This window comes from Chinchilla lanigera, unplaced genomic scaffold (genome assembly GCF_000276665.1).
Source record: "Chinchilla lanigera isolate Chin_1 unplaced genomic scaffold, ChiLan1.0 scaffold00042, whole genome shotgun sequence".
NCBI lineage: Eukaryota > Metazoa > Chordata > Mammalia > Rodentia > Chinchillidae > Chinchilla > Chinchilla lanigera.
Window position 1 is genome coordinate 4829454 of NW_004955443.1, and position 23273 is coordinate 4852726.

The following is a 23273-nucleotide window of genomic DNA, read 5'->3' on the forward strand; positions in this document are numbered from 1 at the left end:
AAACAAGTTATGCAGCTTTCCGGGGGCGGGGGGGGGGGGGGAAGCAAATTGATTCCTGCGAGTAGTGAGGAATGAAAGAACATCTTATTCTTTTTACGTATAAGTCACTGATGTTCCTAGAGTTCATAAACAGGGGATGTTAATGAAAAAATGATTGAGAAACAGGTTAAACCGCACCAATTAAACAGGGAAAGGATCTGACACAAAAAAAATCTGAGCAATGCCCACCGCATGCGCAGTTGGTAAACAATGCTCCTAGCAACTCTGTGACAGTGGCGCTTTATTGTTGCAGTTAACACACACGCTGTCTCCTTCCCTGTTCCTTTAGACCACAAAAGAGACAGATTTTCTACGTATGTGTATACAAGGCACAAAACGGAATGACAGGGGAAGACAAAAAGTTCTGTTTGAAGACAATAAATATAAAAGTTTATATTTTCTTGTTCCCACAAAGATTCACAAATGGTGCCAAAAATAGAAAATCTAATATATTTCTGTTTACAAAAGAATCACTTAGATCAAAATTACCAGGAAAAGAAAAAAATTAAAGAGTAAACAAATATAAGGCAAATTAAAATAAGACATATCAATAAAATGCTGGGATATGTAAAATGGGCCAGGTGTGTTAATGTACACCAATGAATGCAAACCAAAAGTGTTAACTGGACAAAGGCGATTATGCTACAATAATAAAAGATTAAATCACAATGAGGATAAACTAGCCACAAGCATATTCTATACTTTTAAATATAAAACCAAATTGATAAAATTAAAATATAAAAGATGGCTAATAGTTCACTCTATTCTAAGAAAATAGTAGGTTAAAATAAGATCAAAATATCTGAAACTTAGTGATATCATTAAGATACAATTATTTAAATGTGTAGTATTGATGCATATATATGTACATATACATGCAAAAGAAAGGACAAATTTTGTATATTCTTTACAAAGAGATACAAAATGTTATAAAACTTCATATTAGACTACAAAAAATATCAGAAAATTCTATATGATAAGCACTTTATGTATCGTACTGTCTGGCCACAATGCAATAAGTTATGAATGTATAGTTATACCCAAAACAAAACACTTAACTTCTTGGAAATGAACAAATTCCTTCAAAAAAATTTTAGATCAAAACAGAAAAACTGAAATTATCATCTACCTTAACAATAACAAAATTTAAATGTGTCAACACAAATTTTGACATACCATGACAATTATTTTAAGACATAAATTGACATCCATGAGTTTTATTCCTTCAGAAAAATAAATGAAGCAATAATTCAGTTCAGGCAATTGCACAAAAGTATCCCAACAAAGCAAGAGCTAGTGTGTACTATGCTTTCTTTGAAGCTCCTGAAGTTTTCAAGCTATTGTTTTCTGCAATGATTAAAATCAAAACTTTGCACCATATGATCATTAATATAAATATAGATAATATTGTTTATTAATACTTGTCATCAGAGTTTCTTTTAGGAAGGGCCCAATATTTAGTAGAAAAAAGTAACTTGCTGAGTATTTGCAGATACAAGATATTTCCTTAAGTGACTGAGGAATTTGTGGAATTGTTTTAAAAGAGAACTTCTGTAGAGAAAGAGGGGAAGGAGGAAGGAAGGAAGATTCTGTCTTCAAGAAGTCTGCCTAGCACATAATATAGCCCTTTTGGGCTTATGAAAGCCCTGATGCATTTGATATAAGGGAGTCACCGTAGAAGATAATGAAGTTCTACATCCTGGTTATTCTGTGAAACAGGAGTAGCACACAAGGGTCTGACAGCACAAAAGTAGAAGTAAACTCATGAAAATCGCATGGAAGATGGACTAAAACTGTGCCCTGTGCTCCCACCCGAGTTCACTGAAATCCTCACACCCTATGGACAGTGCTTTGGTTTGGATATCGTTTGCCTGTGAGAATCCATGTGCCAGAGGCTTGGTCCCAGTGTGCTGGTGTTGAGATGGTGGAGACTGTGGTAGGTAAAAGCTAGTGGAAGGCAACTGGGTCATGGGAGCTCTGCCTTCATGGATGGATGAACATTGTCTTTGGGAGTAGGTCAGGTCCCTTAAGTGTAGTTTAGTTCCCACGAGAGTGGGTTGTTATAAAAAGTACATGCCAGCTTCTCCCTGGTCTCCTGCTTCCTATGATCTCTTCCACATGAACTCCTGTCACTATTACGCCATGTACCATGAGGCTGTCCCCCAAAACTGACCAGATGCCAAGGGCATGCTCGCCAACCTTCCGATTTTGTTACAGCAAAACAAAATGCACTGAGACACTCTGTATTTGAAAATAGGGCTTTTAAGAGATAATTAAGATTAAATGAGGTCATTAAATTGGGAGTATAACCTAATACTATCAGTGTTTATATTAGGATAGGAAGACACACCAGAATGAGACGAAAGTCCACATGAGAACACAGGAAGAAGGCAGCTATTTGCAAGCCAAAGAGAGAGGCCTCAGGAGGAACCAAAGCTGATGACTAGATTTTAGAATTCCAGCCTCCAGACCTGTTGGTTAAACTCTCCTATCTGTAGTGTCTTGCTCTGACAGCCTTAGATGTCTACAGCATAACCTATACAAAAGAGTAAATTTTTGAGTCCAGTTTAACCAGAGAGTTAAAGTGGAATGACAGAGAACGACCACAGCTCAATCTTTATTACATGAACATAGCCATACCTTCTGCTCTCCATCTAGAATGCAGTAATATATTTCTGTTCTTGACCTCACTTATCTTTGGGAAACTTCTCCAAACAGATAATCTAACATTACAAACATGACATTCACAAAAAAGCTTACTGGAGTGCCTTCCAAACAGTAAGCCTACATTCTCATAGAAGAATGATTTGAAACTTACAAAACTCATTTGAAAAGATTTCATTCTGGAGACTAAAATCCTTTTGGGGTAACTTACAATACTGGTGAGAAATAGAGGGTGTGTTTCCTGGTTTCTTTTTCCACCACAGCCTGGCTCTAGAAAACTGTAAGGAAAGTCATCTAGCTTCATCTACCAGAGCACAGGCTATGGTTGTTTTCTTCCATAAATCAGAAAACTAAAGTACAGAGTGGTTAACTAACCACTCTATGCTCAAAAAGGTTGAGCTAGAGCTATGGAGAGAGACATTATAAGAAATTAAAATTCTACCATTCCAAGGAGTCTTTTCCTGGTAACTCCAACACTCACTGATATTTTTCTCCTCTGATCATATACTACTTATAGCATGAAAAAATATTATACTGCATACTAATATTATACAGTACTTATCTCTAGTGCAAGTTTCTGGTAGGCAAAGAGCACACTGCATGCGTGGCTCCTGAAGTCACTAAACGACCCAGTCACCACAGAAATCGATAGGTTCCCATTCATGTATTAATTAGTCATTTCACATATATTAAGCTGCCCAATGACAGAGAAATGTACCAGGAAAATGTGCCAAGCTTTCTCCTACAGAAGAAAAATATACTTATCACTGAACATTTAGCTCTACTTTTTTTCAATTTCCTAATAACTTATTAGAGTATGAATCATAGCATATTTTGAAATGCATTCTTTTGAAACTAGGGAAAAAATGACCTTGAAAGACTTGTGAATAATCTCCTTTTAACCTGAGTTCTGTCCTCCCCAAAGAGAAAGAGTAGAGAAAATGTGGCATCTTCGGCACTGATCATTTTTATTGTACCTTTTGTCTGAGAAATGACTGAGAATCAGTATCATTCTGCATCAGTGCTTCCAGTTAGTGACAGAAGGGAGTCAATTTGTTTCTTATTTTGACTTGCAACAATCTGAAAATGTAGGTCTTGCCCTATTTTCCCCAGTGATGGAACACAATAGACAGAGTGGAGCCCAGTTCTCAGCAAGAAGCAGCTGCCCAAAGCCCTCTGCACCCTCAGGCCTTCAGTCTCCTTCTCACAGCCTCTTGGGGTCTCTCCAAGGAAAATGAGGAGACTGAGAGTCAGGCTTAAATCAGTTCACGCTCCAGAACACAGCACACGTATAAAAACGTGTGACAGCTGAGGATCTCACGGAACTGAACCAGTGAGGCCTCAGCCTCATGTGATTTGGTAATCACAAGAGAAGGAGATGGCAAGGAAACTGATTACGGTCAGCAGCAAGCTCAGCTGTGTGTCACAAAAGCCTAATAAAAACGTTTTCCTTAGACACTGACATTTTGCACTGCTATAAATTGAACTAGAACTCCTTCAGGAAATTCACTGAGTCCCTAGAGAGCTCTGATTTTGATTTCATCACCTAAATCTTTCCTAGAACTGAACTGAGCCACACTTCATTAGAGAGAGTCAAAGATCTTTACAAAAGAGTTGAGCAAAGATTTGGGCTCTCTAGGAATGCCGTGCTAGGAAAAAATGTGGCATGAAATTAGGGCCACATCCCCACTCTTTCTTGTTGAAATCATATTCATTTCACAAAGCTTAACTAAAATGCTACTTCCTTCTGAGAACCTTCCTACATTGTTCTACTTGAAGTTCTCTCTTGCTTACTTGCTCTCTCTCTTTCTCTCTCTTCCTCTCTATCCTTCCTCCTTCTAAATAAACTCTTTTAAACCATTAATTTAGTACATAGCACAACTAGCAAAACACATGTAATGTGTGTCTAGACTGCCCAGCCCTCTGTCCTACACCCCACATAGTCTCATTCTCCATAAATTGCGAACCTAGATACTGAGGGTTATGTGTTTATTGTCTTTGGCTTTTTGGAATCTCACACAGTATTGTACTCACAGAGGATGCTCTCTGTTTCTCAAAGACTGGTCAGCTTGGTCCTACGAAGCTTTTCAGGGTGACTCGTTTTAAGAAACCCTGGCTATGCAAACAGACAAATCCAGACCTGGTCACCTGATTGGAGATCATCACTCCTCACTGCAAGACTAGCAATATGACCCAAATGCCAGACAAACTCAAATCGTACAACAATGATGAGAAGAATTCTAGATGTGTATTTTAGCATTTCCCCAAACTGTCCTACTGAAGCTTTTTGTTCATTTTAGTAGAGTGAAGGTGCTGAGACCCGTGCAGCCAGAGGGGTCCTGAGAGAGGGTGACAGGAAATTAAGAAAAAACTAGACACACACGAAAAGGAAAGCTGGGACCAGGTGGGACCTGACTCCTCTGATGCAGAGGCAGTGACATCCCAGCACAGTCTGTGCATTTATACACAGTAAAAGGAGGAAAGCACATGACTGAGTCAAAAGTACAAGGTCTCCATGTTTTGCTGAGAACACTGAAAGTGAAACATTCTCAGAGCTATCTGAGCTACAGTTAACAGGCAGGAACACCAAGGCCAGACATCTGCTGGACTGGCCTTGCTCTAGTCCCAAGAAGTTTGCCAACCTCCAGTTCAGCCATGGCTCATCCCCTCCCCACAGAAGGGTACAGTTTGGAATGGAAGACAGCTTGAAATCCTTCTTACATTACCTATGAGGTGCTCCCCAGAGGAAAGACTAAAGGACACCACTGACACTAATTTGAAGAACAAGATTCCAATCCTGCTCCTCAGTGCTTCAGATGAGCAATGTGACTCAGGGATAGAGGCTAAAAGCAAAACAAGTGGATGAGCACCACTGGCCCCTGGAGACCATGAATACTGGGCCTTGCTGAGTTCCTGCAAGGTCACACCAGAGAGGAAGTGCACAGTAAGCCCTTCCCTTCAGCATTTCAGGGTTTGTGCTGGACAGATGGCTTGCTCCATTTTATTCATTATATTCATTTTTCGCATATAACCCAGAAAGTAAATATCATCAGGACCAAACATATGGTCAGGTCTCTGGCTTAATTTTTGTTTCTGGAGAGAAAGGCATCTTGGGCTGAGCGCAAACTGGGAGTCCAAGGAATGATTAAAAACAAAGTGAAACCACGGCACAGTGGATCCTGATCCTACCTGAACATAAGGGAGCTTACAACTTGGCTCAAAAGCTTTACTCTGTCAAATCCCTGTGTGAGATGTTTGCTCAATTGTAATCATATACAACATCATGGTAACAAACTAGGTGTTTATAGACAATAGGTCCTAAGAGCCAGAAAGTCTCAGAGAAAATATATTCACTTTCCATTTATGCTTCCACACTCAAAAGATAAATGAATGGTATCATTCAGAATTAGGCCCCAAATAGTAAAATATTTATCATGCTTGTCTTAAACTTTTAAACAGTCAATTTAAAATTATTCATGTTGGTTCCTTTTTTTAAAGGAAATCTTTATTTGAAACTTTGTTTATACTTCATATATCTAAGACTTTTAAAATTAATTAGGCTCTAAGCAAAGATATATCATAAATGATTTCTCCCATTTTCATGAATTTATGTATTGTCTTATATGCTGAGAGCCCTCTAGTGGTTCAAAAGACACTCAATCGCTGTGCTCCTTAGAACAGAAATAGAATTCATTACCAAAGCTTTTCATAACTGACATGCTGATTTCAAATTCTACTGTACATGGACACTTACTAAAATTTCTGTACTCTGGTGTGAGAAACCAAAAGTGTAAATAATGACCAACATATATAATAGATATTGTGAAATAGGATTAACTTTCATTTCCCTTATTCTATTCATTATTTTTATTTTTTTCAAAGATAAAAAGATCTTACATGCATATAATGTATCTTTAAATCTAAATAAAGCATCAGTTATAACAAATATATTTTTTCTTCAATCTGATTGAGAATGATTAATAATATATATATAAATTAAGACAAAGAAAAATTGGCTTCTCTAGGTCTTTTTAGGTGGCATGATGTGTGTATGTCTTCATTAACTGGCAGGCAACTGTTGCAGATTCAACTGGTTCATACCTTGTGTTCAAGTCCAAAGTATCAGTTGAAGAGTCAGGTTTTGACAGATTGAGCAAATATTAAATAATGGCTCTACCAGGCATGTTGTAAATATCTAACCTTACAAAGAACTATAGCAGGCAAAAATGAGAATGGCAAAACCTTGGGGTAATTTTGACATTATATTTAAATTTATGAAATTATAAGGACTGAATATAAACTCATGAATGGCTATGGGGGTGAGTTTATTGATTTTTGTCTGCCTGCCTCAAAAATTCCCTCTCTATTATTGACTGTGAGTTTTAGGAGTGAAAATTCCATTGTTTATAAGCAATACTTACTGCTATATGACTTTTCATGTCATTCAATCAGTTGTGGCACCCAATATATGAATTAAGAAATTATATTAATGTAGCTTCTGCATTTCCTTTATGAAAAAGTAATACTTAAGTAACAAAGTGACAATGAAACAAATCTGTGAAGCTGCAGATAAAGCTATGGTCCGTGCACCAAGAATATCACAAGATACCATTGATAATGTTACAAAATTATTAAAGAAACAAAATGATGGTGTGTGACTGGAGAAATTTGAGGGAGATTTGATACTTTGATTTAAGATCCACAAAGTTGTTCTTTCAATGCCAAACCACCAAATTTTGAAATTGTTGTTCCACTGACAAATTTCATGGGCATAAAAGGTATTAAACCAATATGCACTGCCTTTGTCGTGAAAACTATGAATCTTCCCACATAAAAAGGCTTCCAGTTATTGAGCACATTTGACTCAGGCAAAAGGCCAGGATTACATGTGATCAAAGTTCTGCACTTCAGTAGATTACTGCAGGAAAGACCACAGATATGCTCGTGCCTCATTGTATAGACTCCTACCACATGGTCTTAATGTTCTTTTGTCAAGAAGTAAAATCTGTTTCCATCTTGAATCCAGACTTTGTAATGTGGCCTTCTCCAGTCAACGAGATAAAACTGAAACAAATATAACCAGTGTTTGAAATGTGTGACAGCTTTTGGCCTTGCTCTCTTTTGCTGCTGGAAAACCCCTTGTCACCATTTCACATGCTCCATCTATACTGCTAGAGAACCCGGGGTTGGGGATTTAGCTCAGCGCCACAGCGCCTGCCTGGAAAGTGCAAGGTTGTGAGTTCAATTCCCAGTACTGGAGAAAAAACAAAAAAAAAGAACCCATACAGAGGAAATCTGAAGAGTTAACCTCCAGATATGTCACCATGGCCATCGCACATTACTCACTCCAGCCAAGCTGCCAGCAAGCCATAGGAAGCAGCCAAAGCCCACCAGCACTGCAACCTATACAATAATTATGCTTCATGCCACTAACTTTTAGGATAGTTTTTTTTTTTTGAAAAGCTAACAGCTATAGCTATTACAGCTATAGCTATTAAAGCTATAGCTATATCATATACCCAAGCCTTGTTGGTCAATGCTGCCTTTCTTTGGAAATGGAAGCTTGAGGCATTTGATGAATTCCTTGCTTCCTGACCTAAGGAATGATACTAGCACCAGATTGGACTACTTATATTCACAAAAAGACTTGTTTCCTTGAGATCTGAATTATTATACAGTAGCCACATGAGAAACAGTTTTGGGGAAAAATCTAGTAAAATGTATCTAAACACCTAGAAAATAAGAAATTTATTTTGAACTGCTTGCATGAAAGTTACATGAGAATTTTAGGTGACCAGACCCAGTATAGATAGTCAAAGTGAAGTAGCTTTATTTTAAGAGGAATAGGAATGATATTCAGGGAGATAATCATCTGGAAAACTGGCTCTGGATGCTATTAAAGACCAGAGTCTGATCTCACAAGAATAACTAAGATATGGAGGTTCAGAAAATCATGTGATAAGAGCAAGATTTTAGGGAACCATGGAGATAACATACCAAACCCTTATACAAAGTTTTAGTTATGAAAATGAGAGAACTTTTCACTTGTATGGTTCTAAGAAGAATTAGGATTAATGGGTGGAGGAAATTACAGGCCACAAGAACAATAAGTTTCTGATGCTAAAAGGAATATAATGATAAAATAGGTTAGCCTGAACAATAGTGAGGTGATTGTCATAGAATGTGTGTAAACATTGATTATTTTGCTCAAGGATGTGGAAGAAAGTATTCTTTCACTAGGAGGAACATTAAAGAAGATGATGTCTAAGGTTCTTTTCAAAGCTAAGTTTCTATGATTTTGCATGAAACTTCTTGTGCATCTAACTAGTAATAAGTCCTCTAGAAAGTCATCTTAATGATTATCACACCAGTATCCAACTTAGTTGTGATCATAGAGGATATGAAAGATGGGATGAGCTAACAGAAAGATTTCACAAATAAACTTTTATCCACTTTTCTTCTCACTTGGGCACAAATAATACATTTATTAGCTTTGCTCTAGTAATAAGGAACAAATAAGATGTCTCTTGTTAGCATTTCAATATACAAAAATCTTAATTGAATAAGGTAAGCTTGGATTTGCTCTTAAAAAATGAAAGAAAATCAGTGGTTTCTTATAAGGAAACAGTGGTCAATATGTAGAATTTCCTATACCTAAGTATCCTCTTTCATATTAAGAGAAAATAGGAACTTGACAATAATTTTAAAACTTTATGTGTTATAAACTTTTATTAATATACACTAACTAGCATAATAACTAAAATATTAAGGCTTAGCACTGAAATTAACAAATATAACAGTGTTTAATCTTAATATTCACGAATGGAGCTAGTGAGTCTTTTACAACCCATCTATCACTTCACATGAAATTGAATGACATATCTCTGAGATTGCTGCTGGATACTAAGAATACTACCACCATTCAGGAGCCAGGATGCTGCGCAACACCCCGCCTCCACAGATCAGACCACTTGAACGCTAGTGTCTGACTGCAAGCTCAGCATAATAACCTGTATCTTTGTGCTCTCCTTGCTTACAGATGTAGTTCACCCTAATTTTTTTAACTCCCTCCATCTCTTTCCATCTATACACCCCTAAAAGTAAGCTCTGTTTCACTCTATCCTTAATTTTAGCAAGGTTTACTAAGTATGTACCATTTTCTAGCCACTTTTTTACACTTACCTCATTTAACTCTCAGACTATTCAAAATCATAAGAATTTTATCATTTTCCTCTAAGAAATATGAAAGAACTTGTTCAATACCTTTTATAGCCAATAAAAGAAAGCAGTTACCCTTGTATCCAGACTTCATTCCTCCAACTTTTTGAGAGGAGCTTTCAAAATGTGGAAATAGAGATCTCTGTTACAGAATGCTACATAAATAATGTTGGCTAACTAGGTATGAGACAAGAGAAAGAAAGTGGAGTAAATGAAATGGAGTGAGTAGAAGAATGGTAAGTTATTAAATAAAAATTACAAGAGGCCATTATTTTAAACTGAGCTTCTGCACAGATCACATTAAAAATCAAAATGGAGTCATTCACACTAAAGTTCCACATTGTTGAGCTGAAACTTAAGCTATTCATCAAAATTCCCAATATATCAGGATTAGAGAAATTACAGCCAAATTTCCCAGACTAGTTTAAAGTGAATTCATAATGAAAGTTCGCTTTGCCTAATAATTACAGTTACATCCCTATGTCTTCTTACACATGTCTTACAAGGGACATACCTTTGAAATGACGGTGAAAATGAAGGAATAGGAAAGAAAATGGAATTCTGAAGAAATTAGAAAAAAATTAGAGTAATTGGTTATATTGAGCATGATAGCACATCAACAAAATATTTAATCAGAATAACAGAGACTGGACCTGATAGATCCAACAATGCAAATTTATTATAGATCTCTTTGTTGTGGTTTGAGGATTTTCTCTAATAGTGTTCTTGGCATACTGGACTAAGAAAGGAAAATAGATGGGAGAGGTGCTCAGGGCTGGGAAATAGAAAACTGGGAAAGTCTAGCAGGTTCCCCAACAAGTGATTAGGCTATTGTTTTTTTCTTGAACAGAGTAAGATAGCAAGAAAAAGGAAAATAATGTTGTGACCATAAGCTAAGAGAATGTGTAAAGGAGAAAGGATATAGAATAATGACAATGATAGAGCATGTTCAGGAGAGGCGGGGAGTAGAAAAATTGAAGGGCAAAAAAAATGTATCCAGCATAAGATATTCCTAAATTCAAGATCTCGACTATAGTGTGAAAGGATTTCAAGTGATGTCATTTAGGATGTGAATACATTGCCCAAGAGTGGAGTTGAGAGCCACTGTAAACTTAATAGAACTTTCAGCCTTCACTTTTTCAGAGTTCAAAGCAGACACTTAAGTTCAAATCCGGGCTATGCCTCTTGTAATCTAAAGATATTTGGGCACTGTCTTAGTTTCTCTGAGCTTGAGTTTTCCTCAGGTACAAAGTTTGGGTGTGGAGAGATGATAGTAGTGCTACTTACAGTGTTATTGGGAAGAGTAAAAGAGATAATACGCTAAAGGCGTAACACGGCATGACATAAATTAACTTTTGCTATCATTGCTGTTACTATTTTGCTGATAGTTGTTACTATTAAAAACAACCCTAAGGTTTTTAGGATTTAAAAACAAGCACAAAGAAGCAATTAGGCAAGACATTACTGCTTAATTTAAATTTTAAAAAACCTGACTTTAGGCCTAACCTTTAAATATCTCCCTCTCTGTTCTACCTATGACACAGTAAATGTGCCAGGAACAAAACTATGATAACCTTAGACAACAAAGTTTGACTTTTAAATGCTGAACTTGTCTATTACCAAATAAGATCCAGACCTTAGGGGTAGTTTTCAATATTCAGGGACCATTTCTAACCCAATTTTTGAAGAAATTGCTAATGATGAAAAAAATCAAATAGGGAGGGAGATAGCTTTCAAAAGAGAAGATAAAGAGCCAAAGATCTAAACTTTATGGAAGAGAAAATAAAGAGCCAAAGATCTAAACTTTATCAGTTACATACGTAGATATCAAAAATAGAAATTAACTATGATAGCACTTATGCTTATGGGTCATAGTACTGGCTAAATCCTCCAAAACAACTAAGACGTGGGATGCATCCCACCATGAACCAGAATTGGCAGAACAGATAACTGGATAAATAGAACAGAAGAGCAGGCAAGAAGTAGACCCACATAAACACACCCAAAGGAACAAAAGACTATACAGTGGAGAAAGTATCATCTCCACAAATGGTACTGCAACACCTGCACAACTATATACAAAAGAATAAATCTACACACAGATATTACGTGGTACCATACAGAAAAGAAGTCAAAATGAAACACAAAACTAAGTATAAAAAGCTAACTCTAACACCCTTAGAAAATAAGAATAAGAAAAATCTATATGATCTAGGTTTGGCAACAACTGTAGATACCATACCAAAGGTAGGATGTATGAAATACAGAATTCATAAGCTGAATTTCATCACAATTAAAATTTTCTGCTGTGCAAGGACACTGTCAAAGCAATGAAAGCCAGAGACTGAAAACAAAAAATTTGCAAAAAAAAAAATTGATAAAGAACTGTTACCCAAAATATACAAAGAACCATTAAAACTCAACAATAACAAAACAAGCACCTTGCTAAAGTACAGGCCAAATGTTTTAAGACACCTCACCAAATGAAGTATGTAATGGCAAATTAGTGTATAAATGATTTCCACATCATAGGTCAGCAGGGAAATCCCAACTAAAACAACAATGCTCTGCCACTACATGCACATAAGAATGGCTTCGCATCAAGACCACTGATTGGCAAGGATGTGGAGAAACAGAAACGCTGATTCATGGTTGTTGACAATGCCGTATAGTAATGCAGTCACGTAGAAAGTAATTTGCCACTTTCTTACAAAAATGAATGTTCTCTTACTACCTGATCTGACAAATGCATTCCTTGGTATTTACACAAAAATTTCTACACAAAAATCTATACATGAATTTCTGTAGTAGATTTGCTCATAATTGCTGAAGCTTAAAAGTAACCACGTTCTCACTCAGATCACAAGTGGATAAAATTTGATGTATCTAAACCTTGAAATATATTCAGTGTTAAAAAGAAAGGAGCATCAAGTCAGAAAAAAGACATGGAAGGAACTGAAATACCTATTAATGAATGACAAAAGCCAATCTAAGACAGCTACGTATTGCATGGTTTCAACTACCTGAAAGTCAGGAAAAGGCAAGACCATGGAGACAGTAAAAAGGTCAGCAGCTGCTAGGAGTCAAGGGGAGGAAAGGTGAACGTGAAGAATTCAGGTAACTTTAGGGTAGCAAACTCTCCCGAATAGTATGATAGTGGTGGATACATGTCAGTGTAATTTTTAAAAAATATATGCGGGCTTTTTGGCAGTGGTGTAGGTCTTTCCCAGAGTCTCATGCGTGTTAGGCAAGTGCTCCATCTCTGAGCTGCATTCCCCTGCTGTATTTCTTTATAAATTTGTCTAAATCCTTCGTATGCACAACATCAAAAGTAATCCCTAGTGTAAAAATGTGGACTTTGGTTAATAACAGTGTGTCACTGTAGGTTCATCGATCATACCAAGTGTACCATTTTGGTGTGCTATGTTGATAATAGAGAACTCTGCATGCATGGGAACAGAGGGTATGGGTCACATCTCCAGGACTTCTGCTCAATTTTTCTGTGAACCTAAAATTGATCTTTGTACAAAAGGAGTCTTTTTTAAACATCAAACTTCTGAAAGTAAAATTACAATATCTGAGGAACAAAACACTGGATGGAATTAACAGACTATTAGGCATTATAAAAGAGAAGATTAGGTACTAAGAAAATGTAGCAATAAAAGCTATCTGAAATGTAATGAAATACACTACAGAACGACACCAGCAGCATTCTACTGGAAGCTCTGAAGAAAAAAAAAAGGAAAAGGACACAAAAATAATGTTTGATAACATAATGGCCAAGAGTTTTCAAAATTTAACAAAAATCATATACCTACCACCCGAGAATCCCAATGAGTCTTAAGCACAAGAAACAAAGGAAACTGCCAAGACATATGCAAATCAAGGTAGGTTTGTTACTTATTTAGCAAACAGCTCAGATGCACTGACTTGGGACTTTATTATGAAACAGATTTGAGTGGAAAGAAGGGCAGAAAACAAATGGTCCTTTTTGCTGGTGTGAATCGTGACAAAGGCTTTGAATTGCTCACTGATTGCTTCTTGATGATGGCAGGAGCTTCCTTGAGGGCCTATTTCTGCTGAGAAGCTCTGTGAGCAGTCCTTAGTAATGTGCCTAGAGCTGGCATTTCTAAGCTGTAAATTAGTTATGCTTAATAACAATTGCCTTCATTCTTAAATGGAATACAGTACTTTAAATAGATTCAGAATTGCTGACAGCCACAACTTTAATATTAGCTAGTTGAAGAGATGTATCTACATCAATGACACTTCTACGCCCTTCTCAGTTACCAGACTCCACACAAACTCATTCTATGATAAGCAATCAAAATATATAGTGAATGATTAAATTTTTAAAAATTGTTACAGTAAAAAAGATATCCTTATCAATACCACTTAAAAGACTCTCCCTTGCTTTGAACACACTATCCCATTGTTCCTCCCAGTTTCTGTTATGGACGTCCTCCTTTGTACGTCTTTACAAGTTGCAATAACAAATGCAGTGAACGCTGCTGTCAGTGACATTTAGTAGAAAGGCAGGCTCATGAAAACATTATGGTCTGTCCACATTCACTTTGTTACCTGGATCTGGTACCACGTGACTTCTGGATCTTTCCCCACAGTCAAAATGACCACGAAAGAAAAACATTTGGAATCAATTCAGTACATGGAGGCAACCATAAAGGTGCAGTTGACACATGGAAAAGGACTTCCAGAACTGATTGAGAAAATGGCAAGAACCATGGAATACACCTACCGAAGTGAGGAGGAATATTTCAAGGTAGGCCAATGGTCCTATGTCTTGTACTGTAATAATTTTAAAGATTTTTAAATAGACTATTTTTCAATCATATTGGATATGTTTTATAGCTGCATTCTAATGTGAGTTTTGTCAGCTTCCATTTTAGAATTTTATGGTTCATCCCGGCAATCCATTATTTCTATTCTATTTCTTACTGGACTTCCTAACATAATTCATGTCTAAAAATACTGGAACAGAATTTTTGTGAAAAGATTTTCTGATGTTTTATCCAAAAAGAAAAAAAAGAAAACAGTTGCCACGAGCTACTGCCACTCTGAACATGCTCCCCATCTCACGGAGCATCCCGGAGCAGCGATACCCTTGAGAGCTCACTGTTTCAACTTCAGTTTTCTGTTGGCTCAGGAAGGGAGCCAGGGTAAAAGGAGCTTAGTGTGCTCAGGCTTCTGGTCCCACCCATGGAACTCACAATCTTCCCTTGGAGGAAGATAAATGAATTCCTCCAACATCACCCACCGGGGGAAGATGGCAGTGATGGTGGAACGGTGAAGGAACCGCAGAATGACCTTCAGCTCGGCCTCCTGTCATCTCTTACAATCTGCCTCCATATCCCTCTCGTTTAGTCTCTATCCTCCCCATTCTCTGGCTGTTCCTGTTTCTCAATTTCTCTCCCTCCCTCTTTAGAGTTGTATTTTGCAGATGATTCACACATCTTGATTTTTATTACACATCTAAATTTAAACTAAATCAAATGGTTTTGTGTGACTGTTTAAAACACCACAGATGTCAGGGAAATTACCAACATCAGCTTATTTTTCTCCTTAAAACTAGGTTTCACCACATGCCCAAATCCAGCAGAGGGCATCCTTCCATTTCAGATGCATGAACAGGGCAAGGAAAAGGCTTCCCCATACAATATATTTTATTATCAGTTGTATACTGAAATTTAAATAAAAAGGCTATTGTAATTAGAGGGAAATTTGTTCATAAGTTGTTGTGGACTGTTTGCCATTTTGAGTTGTAGGTTTAGAAGTAGTTCTTCCTTTATAAGAAAAACAAAGGAGAAAACATTCAGTTTCTGGATTGACTGCAGGTTTGGAGCATTAGCATCAAATTACAGAAGCAGCAAGTTTGCACCTGTGTGATTCTGCCTCCTCTGGCCTACAGTGTGTGCAAGTTAAATCATCTGGAGAAAAAGCAACTGAGAAAGAAACATGCACCATGCCTCATTTTTCTGTGGCACACTCCACTAGCCCTCTACCGGAAAGACGAATATCAGGACAGGCATTACAGCATTTTATATTAGCTCAGAAGTGATCACTATATCGGGTGGGACTGGCATTATACCTTTGTATCCAGGCAGTCACCCACTAATTTTAACTATGCAGTTTCACAAAAATTGAAATTTCAGAATGAGAAATGTCTTACATCGTCAGAGTTTTTCTTGAGGTGAAAGAGAAATACCCACAATCCATATAAATTATATTGTCCCTATTGTAGCTGTTTGTCAGATCCCTTTTTTAATGGAAGAAGGTCAGAGAGAAGGAAAGAATGTGAGGGAGCAGCGGAGCATAATTCACGCATCAGTCGACACAGGTTTATTTGACCACCCCCCACCCTCCCCCCCGGCCCTTGTGCCAAGTCCTGATTGAGGTATGAGACTGCATTGCCAAGAAGTTGAAGATCCCTTTCCTCGAGGGGATGTTCCACAGAACTTGGGTTTGGAATGTCACAGGTCTAATTTTGAATCCTGGCCCCGCCTCTTACCAGCTATGTCACTTAAGCAAAGGAATTGATGCTTTCTTTTTAAAAATAGGGATAATTATTAGTATTTCTGGAAAACATGATTTATAACAGGCGCAGGAACTAAGCATTTACATTTGATATCTTAAAAAATCCTCACAGTCAGCCTATGAGATAAGCCCTTTTATCATTGCCATGTTACAAATGAGGAAATCCAGACACAGTGGCGCATGTGAAGTATCAGAGCAGAAATTTGAAACACTACAGATGTTAGAGAGATTACCAACATGAGCTTATTTCCCTGCTTAAGTATGCTATATGAGTTATCTTGAGGGATAAGGAAAAAGACAGAAAGCTCTGAGTGCATGCAGTATACTATTATTATTATTATTGTTGCTGTTATTGTTACTATTACTGTAGTTTTCTGGGGCCTATGGCTATATATTGAAATACACTAAAACAAGGATCAGTTTGATTTTCAGATCAAAATTTGTGTACTCCAAAATGCAATTTGGAACTGTAGGCGTAGCTCACTGGTAGAACACTTGCCTAGCATATGTGAGGCCCTAGGTTTGAACCCCAGATCTACAAAACAAAAACAAAAATAACTGTGCTCAGCTCTGGTTGAAAACAACACTGTATAATACCCTCATGCTTCTTGGTTATTTACCTCTCCATAAAATGATTGGCTCCCTGTAGCAGTTATGGCTATGCACAGGGTATTTTAACACAGATTTCCTGAAACGAAACATGAACCTCTCATGCTTTTTCTAGCCCCTTTTTGCCCCAGTCTAAATGGTAAAACTGGATGCTAAACAAAACCAAGATCTACCTACCATTTTGTGCTTTGACAGTCTCCTTGTGCAATGATAAACGCTTGTGTGCTCAACTGCAGCCCCTCAGCCGTTCTGGTACCCTGAAGAGCTCCATGCTCTCTCAGAGCTTTCCACACTCTCTCCTTGGGCTTGTTACCCAGCGTGTTCATAGATCAATGGGGTTAATTACGCTAACAATATTATTCTAAGAGAAATGAAGTAGACATGTTCTGCTGCTCTGGGAGTTCTCTCTGCTTACTGTAAGCCGGAATTTATGTCTCACACTGCTGCATTACCAAAATCAAGAATAATTTTAAACCACAAACATAAAATTCTGGCTCCAGGCCGAATTTCCTATTGATCCTATTTCGGGATTGTCAGCTCATGTTCATTAGGTTGGAAAGTGCTGAATAATGAGATATTAAGAGAATTCACAAATGTATATTTTCTAAATATTCTATTTTTCTTGTTTGAGCTAAATAGATTTATCCCACATATCAGTCTTTACAATGTACAACTCAAGTCAATTGAATACTTTTAAAATGTAATACTATTAAAAAAAAAAAAAGGCAATTTCATGCTGATTTTAGGCCACTACATTTCTGTGGGACTGAGAACTGGAGCAGCACATCATTTGGCATGGAAATAAATGCTTCAATACCTTTAATTTGAGCTTCAACAAATAGCAGATGTCTGAGTAGTTATGTCGCAAATTGTGTTGTCATGTAGGCTTATTGCTGTCTATCAGTGCTGGTTAGGGTCTGTGGAAAAGGAGATTTTTCCTTAGCAGAATACTCACCCCCAGGTAATTGCCGTCAATGAACACGACAGGGAGAGAAGGAGCTTCAGAAACTCGGCGGCATCGCTCATCTAACTCTTTTCCATATTCTCCATTCAGAGCTATGTTTTTTTCTTCAAATTTTACTCGATGATTTTGGAAGATCTTCCTAACCAGTTCACATCTTTCAAAAGTTGTCCTTACCACACGAAGGCAAGTGGTATAAATCACTACGCGGTCAAATTCTAGGTCAGTTGATGGTTGCTGAAGGGAAAGCATTGCAGTGTAAATATATTTGCTTTTACATTCGTATGTGTTATTATCTAGAGATAATTAACAAACTTCAATGTGTCTTCCACATTAAAGCATACAATAAAAGTCAAATGAACTCCTTATTTATCAATTTCAAGATATTTCTTTTCTTTTTTGGGACAAGGTCTTGCTATATGGTTCAGGTTGGCCTTGAACTCACTATGTAGTCCAAGCTGGCCTTGAATTTATGCCAATCCTCCTGCCTCAGCCTGCCAAGTGCTGGGACTACAGCCATGCCTGGAGAAGACTTTTTTTAAAAAAAATTAAACATCTCTAACTGAGATAGGATAGAGATAACAATACAATTTAAATGATAAGGATTTTACATATGCAAAAACCAAGTAAATATAATTTATTTTCCTTTTCTTAGTAACACACTAAGTAATGGCATATCTTAAAACTGGTGATGTCTCACTTGAGATACTTTGTGATAAAATAATGAATGATTATTTTTCTGACGTTTTCTAGCCATGGTTCAATTCTAAAATCTACCTCTTTGACCCAAAGTAAAATACATCACAGCATGGTGAGGTTTAGCATCTAACCAGTTGGACATTCTTCCACATGTTAATTTACCAAACTTTATGGTCTTTTGAGCCACAGTTTCCGGGGAATAATAAGATTGGTATCAGGGGATCGTTCTGAGGCTGAAGTAGCACAGTACATGTTCGTGTATAGTATTTAGTGACAGGGTTCCCGTGTGCAGTGAGAAGACTCTACCACAGGAATAAAGGACAGAGGGGCCAGAAAGGGAGTGTACAGAACCAGCAGAAGTGGGCAGGGGTCAAGGCCAAGCCTGAAAACACTAGCAACCAGAAACAGAAAAGAACACACCGAAGTAGAGGCAAGCAACACTAAAACCCAAGGCCTTATGTGATAGTTTTCTACATTTCCCACTAAGTCAGAAAGCAGTAACTACTTGCCTAGAAAACCCAGCCCAGCACTGCTGGAGTATGGTATTGGGCTGTATCGGGTAGGTCCTGGCATCAGCAGGAAAGCTCCATTTCTTCCTTCTCACAGTCTTATTTGAAAGAGACTGAACAGAATATAACTATACCATGAGACCAAGGGATACTTGCATCTTCACAGGGTTACAGTTGCTAACTACATGATCACACAATTTTAATAAACCATGAAGTCAAAATCGTGATTCCAGATAGCTAAATACTAAAACCAGCCATACCAAGCATCACCACGTTGTATACAGAAATATCAGACCACTCTGCCAAGATGCACATGGAGCAAATTTGGGGTAGGTAGTACGCTGTACATTAGAATAAGCTATTTGATAAAATGTCTTAAGGAAGATCTTGTTGGAGAATTTTTGGTATCGCTTAGAGGAAGGTTTTGCCACAGGCAGGGATAGAATGGGTGATTTCCCAAGATCATTTACAATTTTATAATATGAATTTTAAATGACACTGCCTTTAGCAAAAAAAAAAAAATCCCCTTCTACATTTACTTCATTTTCTTTCCCTCAACAGATTTATCTAAGCATCTGGCCAGAAACCTAAAAATAGCCTCTGAATGGTTCACTGTCCCTCTTTTCCCTTCCTGAGGGTTACCATGGGAATAGAGATGAAGGATGGGAGCATCACAGAAGCTGCTGGGGTCTGCAGCCTGCTGGTTCTCAGAGAGCTGACCCACACAGTGACAAAGCAGCCCAGTACCTCCTTTCTGCCAATTAAAAAGACAGCTCTTTAGGAAGCTTGGAAGTCTCACAACAAAATGCAGTACACACAGATGTGTTGGACCAGGATGCAAACTGCTATATGGAGAATAAGGTGGTACCAGAGATTCACCCCAGGTCCTCAGCCTGCACATCACCCTGCCATAGCCACCAGGAAACGGTCAGCGCTTTTGTCACCTGCTCATCTTGAGACAATTCCAAAGCCTTTGCATCCACTGGAACTGACCCTGGAATCAGGCCAGCTGTTCCCCACAGACAACCAGCCTGAAACGGGCTCAGCACCAGAGCTGGAGCAAATCCAGTGGGAATTCCTGTTCTTTGCAGGTCCGGCCCAGCCCTCTGTGAACAGTTTTCCAGCCTTTCCCAAGTATCTGTGGAAATCAGTCACCCTAGAAGTGCCCAGGCAATTCCAGAAATTCTGTCCTTCAGCTTTAAAAAAAATGTATAAATTTTATAATAGATTTTTTAAAAATGTGTAACATCAATGGCAGATTTAATGCCAACCCCCCCTCAACTAGCTTCACTTACGTCTCACAGGAATTTACATGGTGTTACTGTCTTGATGTACAGTTCTAGAAACCGAGGCTCAGAAAGGAGCCTGACAAGAGAGAGTTAAATGAAATTTGATCAATTTAGAGAGCAAAAGCCCAGGAGCGCACCTTCCAAAGACTGCGAGGTGCCCATTCCACAGAGCCTCTGAACTTCACCTCGGTTTTTCTGACCCTCCCCAAGAAAGGTCTCTGTTCACTCACACGTTATTGAACAAAACCCTTGGCTTCAAGGTAATGGTTGTGATTGAAAGAGCGTTGCCTCTCTACTGAATTACGGTGCCACCTTTAACAGAGATTAGCATCACACGAGGGGCACTGTAAACATTATTGTCTGCCTGCTTAGTCTAAAAGGATTTTTTTGATATAGGCAAGTTGTAGAGAGCTATTTTCCTTCTCCCTAACGGCAAAGTGATCAGCTCAGATCACACAGCATGTCAGAAGGCAAACCAGGACTCGATCCAGACCTCTTCATGATCAGGCAGCGGGCCAACCTGGCACCAAGAACGCTGGCTTTAATTAGCAGGTTCTGCTGTGGAGAGCAGGGCCGTGGGCTTTTGCAAAGGGCAGCAGATTTTTACATCTATTGCTCCCTCTTCCTCTCCATGCTGCTTTGTAAACCCTATAGTTAAAAGAGTCTAATGAATTCCTTCTGAATATTAAATTTAAGTAAATAAACTCCTGCCCACCTTGTTCTCAAATCACTTCTGTTTCTCATTTTTAGACATCATATGATTTGAATGTGCAATTTGTCTGTACTAGGTCCCTCTTTTAGCTTATTTTCTGGATCTGTTTCCCTTCTAACCATTCATTTTCTTTTTTCTTCAGTTCTGAAGGGGATGATGATTTTCTACACTATATTCCCATTACATTTATTATAGGGAGTTTGGACATGGAGTCCCACTCACAAAAGCTGCCCTGGCTCCAGCCACTGCTGAATGCCCAATATACCAGCAGCACAGGCCAACAATGAGTCCTCAATATGGCCCATTCGCTGGGGTGATCAACCCGTGACCTGGTGGCAGGTTAGTTATGTTGGAGCACTTCCATCAAGGAAGGGACTGTGCTCTGTCTTCACTGGCATAGACATGTATTCTGGATATAGATTGCCTTTGCTGCATTGAATGCTTCTGCCAAAACTACCATGCGTGGACTCATAGAATGCTTTATCCACTGTCATGAAATTCCACATAGCATTGCCTCTCACCAAAGAATGTATTTTACAGCCAAAGTAAGGCAATTGGCTGAGCTCATGGAATTCACTGGTCTTACCAGGTTCCTTATCATCCAGAAGCAGCTGGATTGATAGAAAGGTGGGATGGTCTTTTGAAGACACAGTTGTGTGCCAGCTAGGTAGCAATAGCTTGGAGGGCAGGGGTAAGATACTTCAAAAGACCACATATGCTTTGAATCAGCACCCACTACATGGTACTGTGCTCCCATAGCCATGATTCATGGATCCAGGAATCAAGGAGTGGAAGTAGGGATGGTACCACTCACCATTACCCCTAGTGAGCCATTAGCAAAATTTTTGCTTCCTGTCCCAAAGATTTTACGTTCTGCAGGCTTAGAAGTCTTAGTTACAGAGGGGGCAAGGCTTGTACCAGGAAGCATAACAATGATACCATTGAACTGGAAGCTAAGACTTCCCTGTGGTTATTTTGGTCTCCTCTGGGATGTAAGACAAACTCTTAGCTGTAAGCCCCTGTACAAATGAAAAGTTAGTTAAACACTTCCAACGTTCAATGGGTACAAAAGTTACAAATGGGAATACAAAGGATTGGAACCAAAGTAAGTCTAAAATCTGGCAGGGCAAACATTAAGTCTGGTAGGTTCCTGTGCAGCATCTGAGACATGTAGCAAATTTTGAGCTCTAAAGGGCTTGAATGGCTCCCTGCTATGACACTTCTCATGGTTATAGCACCCATGGCTTCTCTCTTGTCTGTGTAGGTTGTGTAGTGGATTGACAACTGGTGCTCAACTTACAACACCCAGGTGAACTGAGTACATGTGGAGCTGGGGATGGGAGGTCCACCTGAGGATTGTTGCCAGCAGCATATGAGGCAGAACCAGTGAAAAAGTAAGGCTGTTGGGAGCTGAAGAAGTCTGTTGGGAGCTGGTAGAAACTATAAGGAGCTGTTGGTTCTTCTGGAGGAGCTTGTCATGCTGGCTTTCCTGATGAACTTGGATGTTTTCATCCTCCGAGGAGCTCGGGACCTTGTTGGCAGTGCGAATAGCTTCTGTTCACTTTGGGGGAGCTCTGATCCTCACTTTGAGCATTGCTTCCTGCCTCTGGAGGGGAAGATGGTGCACTGCCAGTCCCTGGAAGAGCTTGCTGCATTGGCTTTCCTGATGGGAATTTGGCTGTCCTGATCACTGGAGGAGTTCAGGACCTCACTGTCGCTGAGGGTGGCTGTGGTACCTTTTTGGGGAGCTCTGGTTCTTTCTTTGAGTGTCACTTCCTGGCACCAGTGCAGATCCCTCAGCCTGCTAGCACAGATCCTTCATCCCACTGGCACAGACTTTCTAGATTCCACCACTAAACTTTGGGCCTTTGCAGTGCAGATCCATGAAACAGGCCTTCATGAGACATTGTTGTGGGCTCTGGGCCTTCAGTTGGATTCATCAGAGGCACTGTTATGGACTCTAGGTCTTCAGCTGGACTCATGCAGGACATTACTGTGGGATCCAGGCTCTCAGCTGGATT

The 23273-nt window shown here is 38.6% G+C and overlaps 1 protein-coding gene across 1 annotated transcript in view; it reads right to left on the minus strand.

Moving 5' to 3' along the window:
• Grxcr1 (glutaredoxin, cysteine rich 1) overlaps positions 1–23273 on the minus strand; it is a 109694-nt gene that overhangs the window by 30398 nt on the left and 56023 nt on the right. Inside the window, exon 2 of the mRNA XM_005391916.2 lies at positions 18038–18280. Coding sequence (XP_005391973.1) covers positions 18038–18280 — 243 coding nt within the window. The remainder of the gene's footprint in view (positions 1–18037; positions 18281–23273) is intronic.